At 46.8% G+C, this 16,818-nt stretch overlaps 1 protein-coding gene across 2 annotated transcripts in view; it reads right to left on the bottom strand.

Annotated features, from left to right (window-relative positions):
• Positions 1-711: 711 nt before the first annotated feature.
• znf385a (zinc finger protein 385A) overlaps positions 712-16,818 on the bottom strand; it is a 57,124-nt gene continuing 41,017 nt past the window's right edge. For both annotated transcript variants that reach the window (XM_056586774.1, XM_056586778.1), the window contains 6 exons: positions 16,343-16,453; positions 12,198-12,369; positions 5,225-5,575; positions 2,048-2,232; positions 1,627-1,719; positions 712-984 (listed from right to left, as the gene is read on the bottom strand). In XM_056586774.1, coding sequence (XP_056442749.1) covers positions 712-984; positions 1,627-1,719; positions 2,048-2,232; positions 5,225-5,575; positions 12,198-12,369; positions 16,343-16,453 — 1,185 coding nt within the window. The remainder of the gene's footprint in view (positions 985-1,626; positions 1,720-2,047; positions 2,233-5,224; positions 5,576-12,197; positions 12,370-16,342; positions 16,454-16,818) is intronic.

Here is a 16,818-nt window from a genome sequence, read left to right as displayed (position 1 = left end):
TTACAACTTGCGTTGATCGAAGGAAGCGCTAAATCCTAATAACATTATCGTCTTAGCTGCTAGAGGAGCTAGCGTCAGGGGAAAACATTGAGATGTTAGAGCAAGGCAAGGGTGGTGGGGATTACAGCATCGCCCTATCGGCAGGCATCAGTGATTTTAACATTAGGTTGGGATATTTTTATTTTTTGGTTGTGTTTGTTTGTAGAAAGATTTGTTTACGCAAAGGGGGTTAACCTCCTGTTGCGGTCGACCGCATCGCAGAGCAGGGCTGCGAGGGAGGCAGGGGATATGATTGCAATGAATGCGTAATGACTAATCTCTCCTCCAGTCAGTCTCTATTCATCTGTCATCTGGAGGTCTCTGCAATGTGAGGGAGAGCTCTCAGTAATAGAGCGGGGGGGGGGGGGGGGGGGGGGGGGGGGGATAGTTCCTTCTCCTATTTTCCACCGATACGATAATACCTAGGGTAGCCGAGTGCCCCCCCCACCCTTCCCCCACTGACACGCCCACCTCCCCCTCCTCCTCCACCAGCCTTTGGGCTTACATTTCTTCACAGTGTGCTTCGGGAGCGGCGGTCGTCTCCGATGGCCGTGTGGACGAGGAGCGGTCCAGGGCGCCGCGGTGAGGATGGTGGTAGTTGTGGGTGGGGGTCAAGGGTTGTTGGTGGAGATGGAAGGCGGGGGGGAGGGGAAAGGGGGGGGGTGGGGGTTGTCAGTATGGCGAGAAGAGGATGGGCCCGTGCGCGGTGCGGATGGGGCCCGGGGCGGCCCTCAGGAGGGCGTGGCTGAGGTGCGGGCCCTGCAGGAGGTGGTGGTGCGGGTGGTGGTGCGGGTGGTGGTGCAGGTGGTGGTGGGGCGCGGCCGCACGCAGGGCCAGGGAGTTTGACGAGGCTGCTGCTGCCATCGCCGCGGCAACCGCCAAAGGGTTGGGCAGGAGCCCAGCCCCCAGAGCTTTGGTGAGATCCTTAGTGAAGGTCAGAGAAGACTAGAGGCAGCCAGAGAGAGAGAGAGAGAGAGAGAGAGAGAGAGAGAGAGAGAGAGAGAGAGAGAGAGAGAGAGAGAGAGAGGGGAGAGAGAGAGAGGGGATGAGAGAGGGAGAGAGAGAGAGAGAGAGAGAGAGAGAGAGAGAGAGAGAGAGAGAGAGAGAGAGAGAGAGAGAGAGAGAGGGAGAGAGGAAGGATGAGAGAGAAGAGACAGAGAGAGACAGAGAGAGACAGAGAGAGAGAGAGAGGGAGAGAGACCAGGAGAGAGGTAGAGAGAGAGAGGAGAGAGAGAGGGATGAGAGAGAGAGACAGAGAGAAGGAATAGTAATATATGAGAGGTGAAATAGAAGGAGATGGGTAGACACATGAGGGCAATGTGGAGAAGAAAAAGGATAAAAGGATTAACCCAAGAAGGTAAACACCGATACAGATCTTCTATTTTCAGACAGTGTTCTGAGATGGTATAGGCCAAGGGTCTCAGAGGAGAGGTGTTGGCCAAAAATCAAACCGATTTTGTGGGGGATTAAATAATGTAGACTTCAAAGTGTCGACCTGCTTCCTCCGTTCAAGATTAGCACTGATAATCTCAAGACAAAATAATATACAGTTGATAGGCGGGCTTTGTGGTTGGAATCAGAGGTTACCGTGAGGTCAGCTCCCCTGTGCTTCTTGTGTCGGCTGAGGAGAGGGTTGGGCTTGCCGGCCACGCCGTCCCGGTGCCTACGACTTGATATGTGCTGTAGGTACAAGAGCCACAGGCAGGGGGCGGTGTCACACTGCAGCTCCAGACACAAGCAGCGCTTTTGTGAATGTGTCTTCGTCTTTTTGTGTTTGCATGTGTCTGCATGTGCATGTATGTATATATGAACGTGTGTACGATGGATGTGTACTTGTATTTATGTTTCTATGTATGTATGATAGTATGCTTGTATTTAAGTGTATTTAAGCTTGTATGCATGTATGTTTGTGTGTTTCTATGTATGTATGTCTGTAAGATGCCGTCACAACACGTCTATCCAGAGATACTCTACTCCTCCATCCTAGAGATTCCCTGCTCCCTCCTACCTGTTTGAGCTGTAGTTCAGAGTTGACCCGTACGTTGCAGATCTCACAGTGGAAGGTGCGTTCCTGAGTGTTGGGGTCCAGCGGCCCCCCGCCCTGCTCTCCACTGGGCCCGGGGCCAAGGCGGGGATATGCTTTGATGGGGCCCAGGCCGCTGCGTGCCTCCAGGATGGTTTTGTGTTTGGTTCCTACACACACAAACACATACACACAGCGGCACACACACACACGCACACGCATTCACACACACACACACACATACACACACGCATGCACACGCACAAACACGCACACACACACACACACACACACACACACACACACACACACACACACACACACACACACACACACACACACACACAAAACCAAGAAGAATTATTACAAATGATTTTTAAAGGATATGCATGCCTATATATCTATATCTATATCTATATACAGTATTTAATGTATATCTATATATATAACACCTGTATGTGCCATGTTGTTTCCATCTGTCAGAGATAAAGAATGGTCCAGACAGCATTCCTCCGGTGCAGGAGTAGCAACAGAAACACAACCTCTGGGTATGAGGGAGAGAACACTTTCTCCTCCAAACCAACACACACGTGTTGCATTCAAAGCCCCTGTGCTTTGTGGTGTGTTGTGTGTTGTATGTTGTCTTAAGCAAGGGACACTAGAATGTGGTAGTGAAGCAACTATGGATGGTTACTTGTCTCTTGAAGGGATAGACTTAGAGACTTAGACTTGGCTTGATTGCTCCTTTTGGGATGACTCCCTCAAGTAAATTGAATCGACCGAATGGTTAGAATCTCATTGATCTGTCGAAACGATGAAAACATTTCTAATGTTTTATTCATTGTTTCATTCATTATTCAACTGAATTGTGTTTCTTCAGTTTTCTTATTAATCATCATTTACAAATGTAACAGATAATATGACGACATTTTGTGTCCCTTTCATATTGGCAGTAAGATGTTTTATGATTTTGTTTGCAATCAAAAACATCTGAAATCATCTGCTGGTGAATTGTCACCTTTGAAGAGAATACAATACACTGACGAAGAACAGAGAACAAAAGAAAAAAAAAAGATTAATGTTCCAAAGTCTGCATAGCATAGTTAAAAACACTTATTTCCTACAGCCATGTCCAGGCACCTGTGTGTGTGTGTGTGTGTGTGTGTGTGTGTGTGTGTGTGTGTGTGTGTGTGTGTGTGTGTGTGTGTGTGTGTGTGTGTGTGTGTGTGTGTGTGTGTGTGTGTGTGTGTGTGTGTGTGAGTCTGTCTGCATGTAGATGGAGGTCTTCAGCTCCCCTGGGAGTGAGGGGTCTAGGTTGATGCCTTTGTTCTATTCTGGGTGGACAACGTCGGCCTTGTGAGAATCTTTGTTGACTTAACTTTACTAGAGTCGCGAGCCAAACAAATCTCTAAGTCTTGAATGAACTTTATAAACATCCAAACCAGTCTCTCATCTAGTTTGTTTTCCATGTTCGTTTGGTGCCACGCAACATGGATCTTTCATAATTCCTGCCAATTAGGACACTGCAAACATTAACAGCTGTGTATAAATTATATATATATATATAAGATTATATATATATATATATATATATAGAGAGAGAGAGAGAGAGAGAGAGAGAGAGAGAGAGAGAGAGAAAGAGAGAGAGAAAGAGAAAGAGAAAGAGAAAGAGACAGAGACAGAGACAGAGACAGAGAGAGAGAGCAGAGAGAGAGAGAGAGAGAGAGAGAGAGAGAGAGAGAGAGAGAGAGAGAGAGAGACAGGCAGACAGAAAAAACGAATAGAGAGCGAGAGAGATTACTTCCAGATCCTGTTCTTTGCCAAACTGACTTGATCTGCCTTTGGATTGAACCCCAACCCAAAAAAAACGATATATATATATATTTTATATATATATATATATATATTTATTTCCACATATTATACAAGCTCTGGTTTGAATCTGTGCGTTGGTACAAATGCAATTCAGTGCAAACCCTAAATTGCCGATTCATTCAAATTAATCGGCAACTGTCTGTTTATTATTGTTCGTCGCACCATGAATAACATTCTTCCGTGTGTGTGTAAGTGAGTGCATGTGTGCATCTGCAAGTGTGCCTCGGCATTTTTGCACTACAAAGGCCTCTCAGCGTAACATGAACTGCTATGATGTCACCCATTACATGCTGATCAGTTCATCTTACTGGTCTTTGGAGAATCCCTCCCTGACTGCATGCTCTCTGCAGATACTAGTATTAATACATCCCTAGCATTAATACATCCTTGGCCACAATTAAATACACTTGAATAAAAGAATAGCGGTTACACATCACTAGCATTAATTGATGCATTCATTAATGCTAGTGCTGGGTTAATACATGGGGGGTTGGTGCCTTTATTAATGCTAGTGATGGGTTAATACACGGGGGGTTGCTGCCTTTATTAATGCTAGTAATGGGTTAATACACGGGGGGTTGGCGTGCGAGTAGCAGTCTCAGCATTCGAGGGCCAGCTGCGAGGGCTGAGGAAGGAGACTTGACAGAGACAGCCTAGCAGAGGTTGTGCTTAGCCTATGCCTCACACAGATCCCCTATCTGCTGCTCTCAAACAGATCCCCTATCTGCTGCTTCAGCCTCGTCCACATGAGGGTCGCTCCCTATCTTGAAGCATCAATGAATGCAGCTTCTCTATCTCATCTTTCCTCCCTTGACAAATCACTGACATTCCGAAGGAAAACGGTCACAGCATCCAGGTGTTGTTTGTTTCTCAAGAAGGAGTTGTGTTGGCATGTTATGCCGCATTTCCACTGAGCCTAGCGGTATGGTGCAGTACGGTAGGGTGAGGTACGGTCAGTTGCGGTTAGGTGCGGCTCGGAGCAGGGAAGCTAGGATACTTTTCGCGTTCCCACGGAAACAGTACCCTTATGGTATGGGGGGGTTTAAGCCGGATGGCGATAGCCGCGGCAGCTACGTAAGCACCATGACATCATAGCAAATAGGTATGGCTCAGCGCAGCTCAGCACGGCTCGGCGCGCTTCATGCCGGACCCTGCTCAACTTTTGGCTGTGGAAACGCGAAGCATGCCTTACCTCAGCGCACCGAACCGTAATGCAGGTCTCGGTGGAAACGCGCCATTAGTAACACTGTCCCCTATTAGCATTAGCCCAGCGTAGCGTATGTGTACCTTTATTATGCGCCTCCAGCTGGGACAGGGAGTTGACGGCCACCTTGCACAGCGCGCAGTATAGCAGCTTCTTGGCCTTGTCCTCCTCGGTGTCCGGGCTTCTGGAGGCCGGGACGGAAGCAGCGGCCCCCAGGGACCCTGACCCGGTCCCCTGCTCAGGAACCCCACCGCCGCTGGTGCTGATGCATCCTGGGGAGGAGGGGGACTGGGGTACTAGGGGTGGGAGGGGGGTGTGTAGCAGAGGGCACAGGGCGGTGATGGGGGAGTCCATGGGGGGGGTGGGGGGAGTGTTGAGTGGAGGGAGCGGCCCGGGAGCCAGGAGGTCTAATGGTGCCAGGGGTCCCAACTCATCTGTGAATAAGAAAATTAGAAGGAAAGTATGTCACATGTTGCAAAACGTCTTCAAATAGATCAGAGGCTGTGGTTTTCAGAAACAGACAGCAGACTCACAGAAAGTGCTGAATCATCATCTTCATGCTTCTTCCAAGACTGTCACCTTTAATGAATGCGATTCATTTCTGTTTCTACTAAAGATTTCAAAGAAGCCGATCCAACGTGAAGGCCACTGCCTGCTGAGATCCCTCACACCCACTGGACGGGCTTGCACAAGGAAGTGATTTCTACTCCCGATACAGAGTTCCTGTTTATTGCTCTTTCCCCAGGATATGAGGGGGTCACAGAGGGTGCTTGTATACCACAAACATGTTTGGTTTAGACATCTCCCCCACTCCCTGGTGCAGGGGGGGGGGGTTCTGGCTTTCTTTCGAAAAGGCCATTGGAAAGACATGTTAAAAAATTGAATGACCATTTCATTCCACACCTGTTCTTCTTGGCCGGCTATTGGAGCATAATGGCCCTTGGCAAAGACGAAGGCCACGGGACACATGAACTGTCAGCTCTAGTCTCCTCATTATATTTTACTCTCTAATCTCTCTTTAATGTCAATTTGCATCTCAATATATAGTGGGGTAGATACTATACTGTACATTATATTGTGGATATGTAATGGATATTGAAGTGCGTGCTTCATACGGACACATGTTTCTGGTCAGAGCCTCGTCTATGCAACGCCTTTGGTATTCACCAAGCAGTGGGTGTTGGCAGCACTAAGAACACCCCTACATATGGGTGGGGTACAATTCCGATCTCATCAGGGCCATAATGGACCCTGCCCCACTAACCAACCCCTCCCCTTCCCCTCCCCCCATTCGCCCCCCGCTACCCCTCCCCCCTGCTTCCACAGGATGAGGGGCCACGCGAGGGGAAGCCCCCATCTGAGATGGACAACAGGGGAATATTCCATGGGAATTAAACTAATGTTGTCTTTAACCGCTCAATTTCCTACGCCCCAACCACACTTTGTTGTTTTTGCTACATGACCCGAGCCATTAATTCCTCCACCTTATTGGACGGTGATGACACATCCTTGGTCATAAAGTGGATTGAGGGAGGTATTCTCCTGTTGGCTCCCCCGTATGAGCTCTGAGGAAGTTGTCATCAAGACTGCTTTCCAAAACTTAAGCTGTCCATCTTTATTTCCATAATGGCAGTGAAAAACTGGTTTGGTTAGTCGAAGATCTAAATATATTTGCTTCCTTCATTTAAAATCTCATGAGTAGATGGGGTTTATGGGTTGATTTAGTAGTAGGCCTACGCTGCAAGTAGGCCTACAGGCCAAGTGTAACGGATGAGAAGTTTGACAACTAACCCCACCCAAGACAATCCCATATTATGGTGGAGGTTTGCGCCAGATGACTTCAAGTAATTCACCCCCCCATGACACCTATTTATGTCCACAGACATGGACACCCACGCGCAAGTTCACACAAACACACACACACGCACTCACACAAACGCACATGCACCCAACACAGAAATACACACCCAAAACGCCCACAAGCACACACACACACACACAAACACACGTACACACACACACACACGCACACCATGCAGAGCTTAGAACACTGTGACATGTGGCTCTTGTTAGGCTGAAGTAGAGAGGGGATTGGGCTGGGGGGCCAAACCTTACAGGGAGTTTCATGAAGATTACAAACCTCACATCAATACATCCTGCTGGCCCTCCCTCACTCCCTTAGAACAACTTATTTCAGGCTAGGCAAGTTTTGCTTCATAGCGTGTGCTGCAACTCCAGTAATCCAGCACCTTAAACTATAAACCCAGATAGTGCAGTGAGCAGCAGATTGTTACTCTACGCCCCCTGAATTAACTTTTTGAATCAAAATGTTGTTTTCTCACAGCGGATGACTCAAACTAACTAGAACTCCTCTCACTAGCTTCCTACTATTAATAGCTAACTCCTCCTCTGTCCTGAGAATTAATTTTATGAGGGGTTTTTTATTCTCTCCTGCACAAGTTATATCCTGTGGATTCAATCCAACACTAACCAGGAAGTGAAGAGGCGCTGCTCCCTCCAACAGGCCTCACAGTCAGCCATGGAGATGAATAATTGACTTAGAGATGTCAGGCGAGATGACCTTCTCCAGATGAGTTACAGAACGGCTAGGGACATGGTTGTATCGGCATAGTTCAAAGTATAATATAAAATCTGTAGACTTCAGTGGAAATTGGCTGTTGTCACAAGTTTATATTAATAATAGTATCAGAGATTTCACATGAGCCATAATAACAGCTATGATACAGACAATTCCAGGTGCCCATGCCTTTAGGGTTTGGAAACAGAGCCAAGATTGTCATTACTGGTCCTGTGTGTAAAGGAACAGGCTATGATTCATGAGTGTTGTCATCAACAAACTAACTTGTATTCTCAGTCAGCTATGGCATAGCCCACGATACCTCCATGGGCATTGGGCAGGTATACTGGTGACTCCCTCTCCCTCTCTGTTCGATCCTCTTTAATCCATTCCTCAATCATTCACGAGCGGGTGAAACCTGACGCTGGTCCGACCAGCGCCTCATCCATAATGGAGCGCGGGGTGTCTTGGCCAAGGCTGGCCTGTCCTCACCCTGGAACCCACATGCGTAAGCACAAACCTAGGCATGCTGATACACGCATGCACGCATTTGGGCTGCAAAAAAATTTTTCTCTGTAAAGGCAGGATCATAAGCAGGATTGTTTTCCTCAAATGTGTTCTTCCTAAACCTTTTTAGCACAGAAAACAAAAATAGAGGGCAATAGAGCAGCATTGTTCTCCCTGTGCATGCCTCAAAGAGTCATGCAATTCTACCCCAAACATAAAAGCAATGTCTCTAATTGACCTTGGCAGAGGAGTGTGTTTGTATATGTGTGTTTGCACGGGAGTGCTATATCAGGGTGGTTTAAACTGGGCCCCGTCATTAGAGAGGGTGGACCAGATGAGGTCACGGAATGGTCGAGGGGAGGGGAGAAGAGGGGAGAGGAGAGGAGAGGAGAGGAGAGGAGTGGAGAGGAGAGGAGAGGAGAGGAGAGGAGAGGAGAGGAGAGGAGAGGAGAGGAGGGGAGAGGAGTCGAGGGGAGGGGGAGGGAGGGAAGAGGAGGGGAGGGGAGTTGAGAGGAGGGAGGGAGAGGAGAGGAAAGGAGAGAAAAAGAGAGGAGAGGAGAAGAGGGAAGAGGAGAGGAGGGAAGTGGAGGGGAGAGGTGGGAGAGGAGAGGAGAGGATGGAAGAGGAGAGGAGAGGATTGGAGCGGAGAGGAGTGAATGGGAGAAGAGGGAGGGGAGGGGAGAGGAGGGAGGGGAGGTGAGGGAGGGAAGGCGATGGAGGGAGTCTGATTCCCTGTCCAAGTAAACAGCTGCCTTCCTTTTTACCGCTTGCTGCCAGATCGCCACAATGCCAGACCGCTGGGCCAACTCCCCCGAAGCCCAAGACCCACTTCTAGAAGGAGGGACCATAACACTCCTCCTCTCCGCCCTCTCCAGTCCGATTCCCCATGTGCAGGACTTCGGGTCATTCCCCGTGTGCAGGACTTCGGGCAGGACTTCAATGCATGTTGTGAAACACACAGCATGCATTCTCCCTCAGTTGGCTCTCCGTCATTAATACTTTGCTGCATATGTTTCACAGATGAGTCAATGAGTCAATGTTGCACAGAACCACCATTACAACTACCAGATGAGTCAATGTTGCTCAGAACCACCATACAAACTACCAGATGAGACAAAGAGTCAATGATACCTGAAAGCTAATTAATTCTACACATCGGTAAGATTTAACATTCTTAAAGTAAGAAACAACAAACAGAATATAAATTGTTGTGGAATATATATATATATATATATATATATATATATATATATATATATATATATATATATATATATATGCAGCATTACACAGCTTTGTTGAATACTCGATTGCGGTTGAATATGTATTTTGTAGAAGCAAACACATTTTCTAAATAAATAAATAGTCCTGAAATAACTGTTTCATATGGGTCCTGTATCACCCTCTAGGGGTATATTAATCCTAAGAGTTTATATAGTAGTTTATACATATGCTAGAACTGTATTCAAATATTTATATATACATTTTTATGGAAGTTCCACATGCAATAGAATGTGTGTTTGTGTGTGCGTTGGTATCTCGACCTGCAATGGAATGCGCGTGTGTGTGTGTGTGTGTGTGTGTGTGTGTGTGTGTGTGTGTGTGTGTGTGTGTGTGTGTGTGTGTGTGTGTGTGTGTGTGTGTGTGTGTGTGTGTGTGTGTGTGTGTGTGTGGACTGGGTCTGAGCGACCACACCCAGTGTGTTTGTGAACCAGGCTCTCGGTCTCCAGTCTCCATCCTCCAGACTCACAGCTGTCAGCGCACACAGCTCTGAGCCCTCACTGCTTAGCTGCTAGTCCACCGCACACACACACACACACGCGCACACACACACACACGCACACGCACACACACACACAAACACACACTCACTCACTCACTCTCTCACACACACACAGACACACACACATACACACAAACATATGCACGCACACACACACACAAACACACACACACACACACACGCACATTCACACACACACACACACACACACACACAGCCACACACACACAAACACACACACATACACATGCACACAAACACACACTCACTCACGCACACATGTGCATGAATGCAAATTAATTAGGATGAGCCTACGTCCTCGGCCACGAGAGGGAAGGGACTTGGATGGAAAAAGGCATTTTTTCCCATGCTGCTGACTCCCTGAGCTCTCGCTCTAGAGAGTTAAACTATGGCAGCCTGCTCTGGTTCCCTACACAAGGCAGGGATCTCTAATTGATGGCAAATAGAATGGAACAGGCCATACAGTCTCTCCTGAACAAAGAGATGAAGAAACCTTTTCCAGTATCCAGGCTGGACACTCAAAGGAGACAGAATGTGGCATGTGGACAAACATATGGCAAATATGCTAAGGACCCAATTTTGACACATGTTGGTGCAATGTTGTTTATCATTTCTTCCATAGAGTGCTCAGCCTGTGTGCCCCCTCCCCCCCGCTCACCTCCCTCTCTCTCCTCACCCTCCTCTATGGAGGTCAATAGCTGCTTAATAGTAAGCTTGACAATCCTAACATAAATGTCACCAAAACATGACTGCTGCTGCATCTCCCTTTGTTGCTCAGCATTTTAATCCAAGGGCATTGAGGGGACAATGAGGGAATGGAAACTTTTCCTATCGAGGGGAGCGAAGGGGAGGGAGGGAGAGAGGGAGGCAGTAAGAGAAACTACTTAGCCTCAGTTTTAGTTTAGAATGGGAAGATGATGGAGGGATAAAGAAAGAGAGAGAAGTGGATAAGTAATGAAAGCCTTATGGAGGTCAGGCAGAAACAGCCGAGACAGACAAACAAAGCGGCAAGATAAGAGCAGAGACAGTTCTTCAAATGGAGGGACAGACACAGCCTGGACTATGGCCTGTGTCCTGAGAAGCTAATCTCACACCACAATGAGTGATTCCATTCAAGTGAGCTCAAATGCGGCAGCTTCTTACAGTGCCTGTCAATGTTTGAGATGTTTGGTCAGTGCTGCAGGAGCACACTGTGTCAACCGACATCTCCCTTCACATTCATTCAGTTAGTGTAGCAGCTTCTCCATACATTCTATCTTGACATGGAGAGAAATGGATTCATAATTCACAATAATAATAACAGTGAATAATAATGATAACTCACTCGCCAACTCCGCCCTCATGTGTCCATATCTCTCCTTCTATTTCATCTCTCTCCATCTATTTCATCTCTCTCTCTCTCTCTCTCTCTCTCTCTCCCTCTCTCTCTCTCTCTCTCTCTCTCTCTCTCTCTCTCTCTCTCTCTCTCTCTCTCTCTCAGATTTAATGCAATTAACTGCAATGGGGTTTCGTTCGAAAGTTGCCAAATCACAAAGAAAACTGCCCAATCACATTGTTAATTCCAGAACACCTGCCCATGGTCTTAGAGAGTGAACGCTGAACCTGCCTTGCATTCTTCCGGTCAAACAAAGCAATTCTGAGGAAATGCTTAAGAATCAGTTATAGTCCAACGAGGCGCTGGTTCAAATGGACACTCGTATAAAAATAAATGTGGTGCCTGGATTTTGAATTGGCTGGCTCTTTACTACATAGCTCTTAGCCAGAGTAAAATGTGATGTATCCTGGATGACCTTTATTCCTTTTGTTTCAAGCATATAAAAATAGCACTCTTCTGTCACATCAATATTTAAAGGGGGCTTATAACATTTACAGGCAGTAGGAGTTCCCATTTGGGTATCGCGGGTAGCATTGTGTGTTGGTGGAAAGGACCACACACAGGGACGATGTGCCCATTAGAAAGCACAACATGGTTCCTGGCCAGCAGAGATCCTGTGAGTATGTTTTTACACGGTCCTCATCCAGAATTCTGCGTCACTGCATTCTAGCTCTCGTCTACTCGCAGCTAAAAGTTCACTGCTGATATGATTCCCACTTCACCGCTGAAAGATTCATGATCATCCTCCTGTCTTCTCTCTTTATTCGGGCTTCACTCCGTACCCCCACTCACCTGCTGGGATGGGTTCGCTGTCACAGGAGCCGCCCAAGGGCCCTCCGGGCGGGGGGGAGATAGGGGGGGCCGTCAGGGGCTTGTCCCCCTCCTGGGGCCGGCTCTTGGACGTCTCGATGCCTTTGACCCTCCTTGCGTGGCGGTTCCCTTTGTAGTGGGCTTCTGCCTGGCTCTGGGGGAGGGGGGGAGGGGGGGGGGAGCAAACATTAGAAGACCCTACTGTGTTTGTACAGTATCTCTACAGTACTGTAGCACTCATGGCAGAGGGCCCCCCCCCCGACTCTCAATGTATCTTATGCTTACTGTAACAAACACACACAATTACTAGTGCATTCAATGTGTATGTCTCCAGTCTCTCCAATGATGCACCATTGAACTACAGAAGGATGCTACACCCTCCATGGGTCTGAGGACTGTAGGATGGTGCACCATGGGACAGCTCAATGATGCAGAGCACATCAGGGGGAGGATATAAAGGGGCACAGAGGTCTCATCTCTACGTGTAACTGGCAACTATTCTCACCAGAAACTTTACTTTTTCTTGGTTGGCCTTATCCAATGGAAGCACTTATTGTGTTGTGCAATTGCTTAGTTTCATCAGTTTGTCTGGAAATGCATTGGTCCAGCCCAGCTGTTGATTTCATAACAGTCCAAATATCTTTTTGAACCAAGCTTTGCACAGACAGCGCCATTTCTTTCCGATTAGCGCATAGCTCCACGCATTCCGAGGGTCGTTGACCAGAGGGTCAACTGGCACGACACGCTGCCCAGCCACAGAGCCCCCCTTAAGCCTGACTCTAAGCCACGCTTCACCAGAATCACCACACATGAGCACTATGCATTATCAATTGTAGACACACACACACCAGTATACATTATCAATAGTAGAGACATAGACACCAGTATACATCATCAATAGTAGACATACACACCAGTATACATTATCAATGGTAGACATACACACCAGTATACATTATCAATGGTAGACATACACACCAATCTATATTACCGATAGCAGACAACACAGTGAGTGGCTCCAGCTGCTCCATAGACCCGGGTCCGGTTGCCCCCGGGACAAAACACAGACCCAACTGAGTACTTATGGTGTCAACCTTTCAGCAACCATCCTGCCACTCAGCACATGGCATTATCCGAGCTACGTCAAATGAAGCGCACCAAGGAGGCTTTGGAGCCTGATGTTTTCAGAGCCTGAAGAATGTACTTTTGTGTGTTTGTTGCGTGTGTTGTTGCATATTTTGTTTGCTGTATGAATTGTGTGTGTTGCGTTTGTTACATGCGTTGCGTGTGTCTTGTTTTGTGTGCTTGTGTGTGTTACGTGTGGGACGTAGGTTACGCGTGTTACGTGTGTTACGTGGTTGTACGTGTATGTTGCATGTTTTGTAGGTGTTGTGTTCGTGTATGTGTTGTGTGTGTATGGGGGGGGGGGGGGGGCAGGAGGAAGCAGAGGAGGAGGAAGATGAGGAGAGTCCTTGCTGCAGCACTCATGATGTCGGCCGTTGCGGTAGGACAGAGCAGGTGAGGTCACTGATGCAGTACATCACCAAGGTTACTGCACACATCATGCTCTTTGGTGCTCCTCTCCACAAGCCCTATGGACTCACTAACCCAGAATGCAGTGCATATAGGCTGCCAGAGATAATCCACGCCCTTGACCACATCTTATAATACATTTCTTTTTTCTACACTGTTCATAATGTCATGCAGCGGAGGAGAAGACAGAGAGTGAGCAAAGCAGAAGAAGAGGATCAACAAATCACAGAGCACGAGATACGTCAACATTAGGAAGGTTGACTTTAACAGGGGAGAACGAGCTAAGATAGCAAAATATCAGGCAAGGGTGGAATTTGCAGACTGTGTAACTCGCACAGTGTATTTCATGCCGTCAGAGATGCCTTCTGCTTTGACGTTAAACTCTATATATTTAGACTTGCCAAAGTGGTGAATCACGTGCGAGCCTGGTGTAAGCCAGAGAGATGCTACCTATCACTATACATAGCCCTGTAAGACAATATTCACAGCCTGCCCTGTAAGACAATATTCACAGCCTGCCCTGTAAGACAATACACTCAGCCTGCTCTGTAAGACAATATAGCCGGCCTGCCCCGTAAGACAAAGTGGATATAGGACAGTGTGACTTTCAAGCTGCAGTGAAGGCAAAAGGGATGGCAAACATATGATGTCATACATGTCTGACAACATCCCAAAATCAGAATTTAGCTTGCAGATGTGCTAGCTTGTGTGTGTGTGTGTGTGTGTGTGTGTGTGTGTGTGTGTGTGTGTGTGTGTGTGTGTGTGTGTGTGTGTGTGTGTGTGTGTGTGTGTGTGTGTGTGTGTGTGTGTGTGTGTGTGTGTGTGTGTGTGTGTGAGAATGAGTCCCATATATGCTACATAAGCCTGACAATGGGAAGGTTGTTTCCCAATATAACTCTGTAATCCATTATGTACCATGGTGTGTGTGTGTGTGTGTGTGTGTGTGTGTGTGTGTGTGTGTGTGTGTGTGTGTGTGTGTGTGTGTGTGTGTGTGTGTATGTGTGTGTGTGTGTGTGTGTGTGTGTGTGTGTGTGTGTGTGTGTGTGTGTGTGTGTGTGTGTGTGTGTGTGTGTGTGTGTGTGTGTGTGTGTGTGACTACAGAGAACCAAGCAGGCTTCCTGCTGTATGTCTGGATCAGATCAGGAGTGGCGGCAGAGCAAAGTGTCTGATATCCAGTATTGTTTTTAGAGGAGACAGCTGGGGCGGCTTCTGACTGGTTGGACTACAAACTGTGGATGGATGGATGGTTTACATGCTGGTGGTCTACCTCTGCAAAAGAAATGACTACCCTCCGTGCCCCTGTGCACCATATACCAGTTTCACACGATGTGTGACATAAAGCTGTGTAGCATGTCCTTAAAGACTACCAAAGGTGTAAACACAAAGTGGTTTTCAGCTTTCGCAAAGGGGACAGCAGATTACAGTGTTGTTCCGCGCCTGACCACATGAGGCCATGATGGTAGACCCAGTGGAGATATATATAGCAGAGGCTAGATCCGTCTAACTGCACCTTGACTCTGAAGCACCACAGAATACAGGTCCTGGTGGCCAAGTGATGCGCACCACACCACACCAGCTCAACCATGTCAGGTTGAAGCAAGAAGAACAAAAACATACGATGGGATTCTTGATCTATTCGTACGATCGTCTTGGAATGAACTTAGATCGGCCCTGAATGTGTTCCACGAATAATGTGAGAAATTACCCCTTGTGGTTAAATAAATATAAAATATGTTAAGATATGGATTAGTTGTTTAGAAAAATATAACATTATAATAATATAGCAATTTAATAACATAATACAATGACAATATAATAATTGTGTCTTATAATTTCTGACTTAGAGAGATGAACTCTTAACTCCTATCTATCTGAACTATCTTCATCATCATTTTAACCATTATTATTATTATTATTATCATTATTGTAAATATTTTCATTATTATTCTCATTCTTACAATTAGCGTTAGTATCAGTATTATCATTTGTATATTTGCTTTTGTTATTTGAATGTTTTGTGAGGGGGCTGAGGGGGGAATCTTTATCCAAGCCCTTAATATCTGACAAGCTAAAGGCGTCGATGAATCATAAACGTTGCTGTGCTGAAATAAGTGAAATTCCCAAAGTGTGCCAGCTGCCACAACATACATAAAACAAATGTAGCAGACATGTGGTCTGTGTCAACAGTGTATGTTGGACTGTACACAACACCAGACAGGCCCAAGTGTCTAAACAACATCCTGGGGGGTCTCAGGCATTTCAGGGGTGTGTGTCAGTGTGTGTGTGTGTGTGTGTTGGAAGAAGACCTACTGTAACAGATGTACAGTGTGAGGGAGTAATAGAACGGTTTAACAAGGGAGCCAGAGATCTGTTTCACCTCAGAGTTGAAGCGGATCATTTGATGTTACCTCAGAGCTGAAGAAGATGATTTAGTTTTACCTCAGAGTTGAAGCGGATGATTTAGTTTTACCTCAGAGTTGAAGAAGAGGATTTCGTTTTAACTCAGAGTTGAAGAAGAGGATTTAGTTTTACCTCAGAGTTGAAGCAGATGATTTAGTTTTACCTCAGAGTTGAAGCAAATGATTTAGTTTTACCTCAGAGTTGAAGCGGATCTGGCAGACGTTGCAGGAGATGATCGGCCGCTTGGTCTTCACCAGCGGAACGCCAAAGGTGTGATTTAACACTGCTTTCTGCACAGGGTCCATCTGATAGAGAGACACAGGGAAAGAGAGAGAGAGAGAGAGAGAGAGAGAGAGAGAGAGAGAGAGAGAGAGAGAGAGAGAGAGAGAGAGAGAGAGAGAGAGAGAGAGAGAGAGAGAGAGAGAGAGAGAATGGTAAACATCTATTCAAAATACTGCTTCAATATCCCAGTGCCAAAAGTAGTCATGCGACGTCATGACTGAACAACAAAGAGGTACATATTGGAGGTAAGGTGGTATCTGAGTTACAGCCTGCAGTGTTTGATTTGATTATGTCATTTTACAGAAAATCGGTGCGGATAGCACTCAAAGTGTTGAACACTTGAAGACCAGCAGCTCCAAGGCACTGTGGAGATCAGTGTGGAGATCAG

This window comes from Gadus chalcogrammus, chromosome 1 (assembly GCF_026213295.1).
Source record: "Gadus chalcogrammus isolate NIFS_2021 chromosome 1, NIFS_Gcha_1.0, whole genome shotgun sequence".
Classification (NCBI taxonomy): domain Eukaryota; kingdom Metazoa; phylum Chordata; class Actinopteri; order Gadiformes; family Gadidae; genus Gadus; species Gadus chalcogrammus.
Note: the sequence above shows the minus strand (reverse complement) of the source record. Positions and strands in the feature narration are given on the sequence as shown.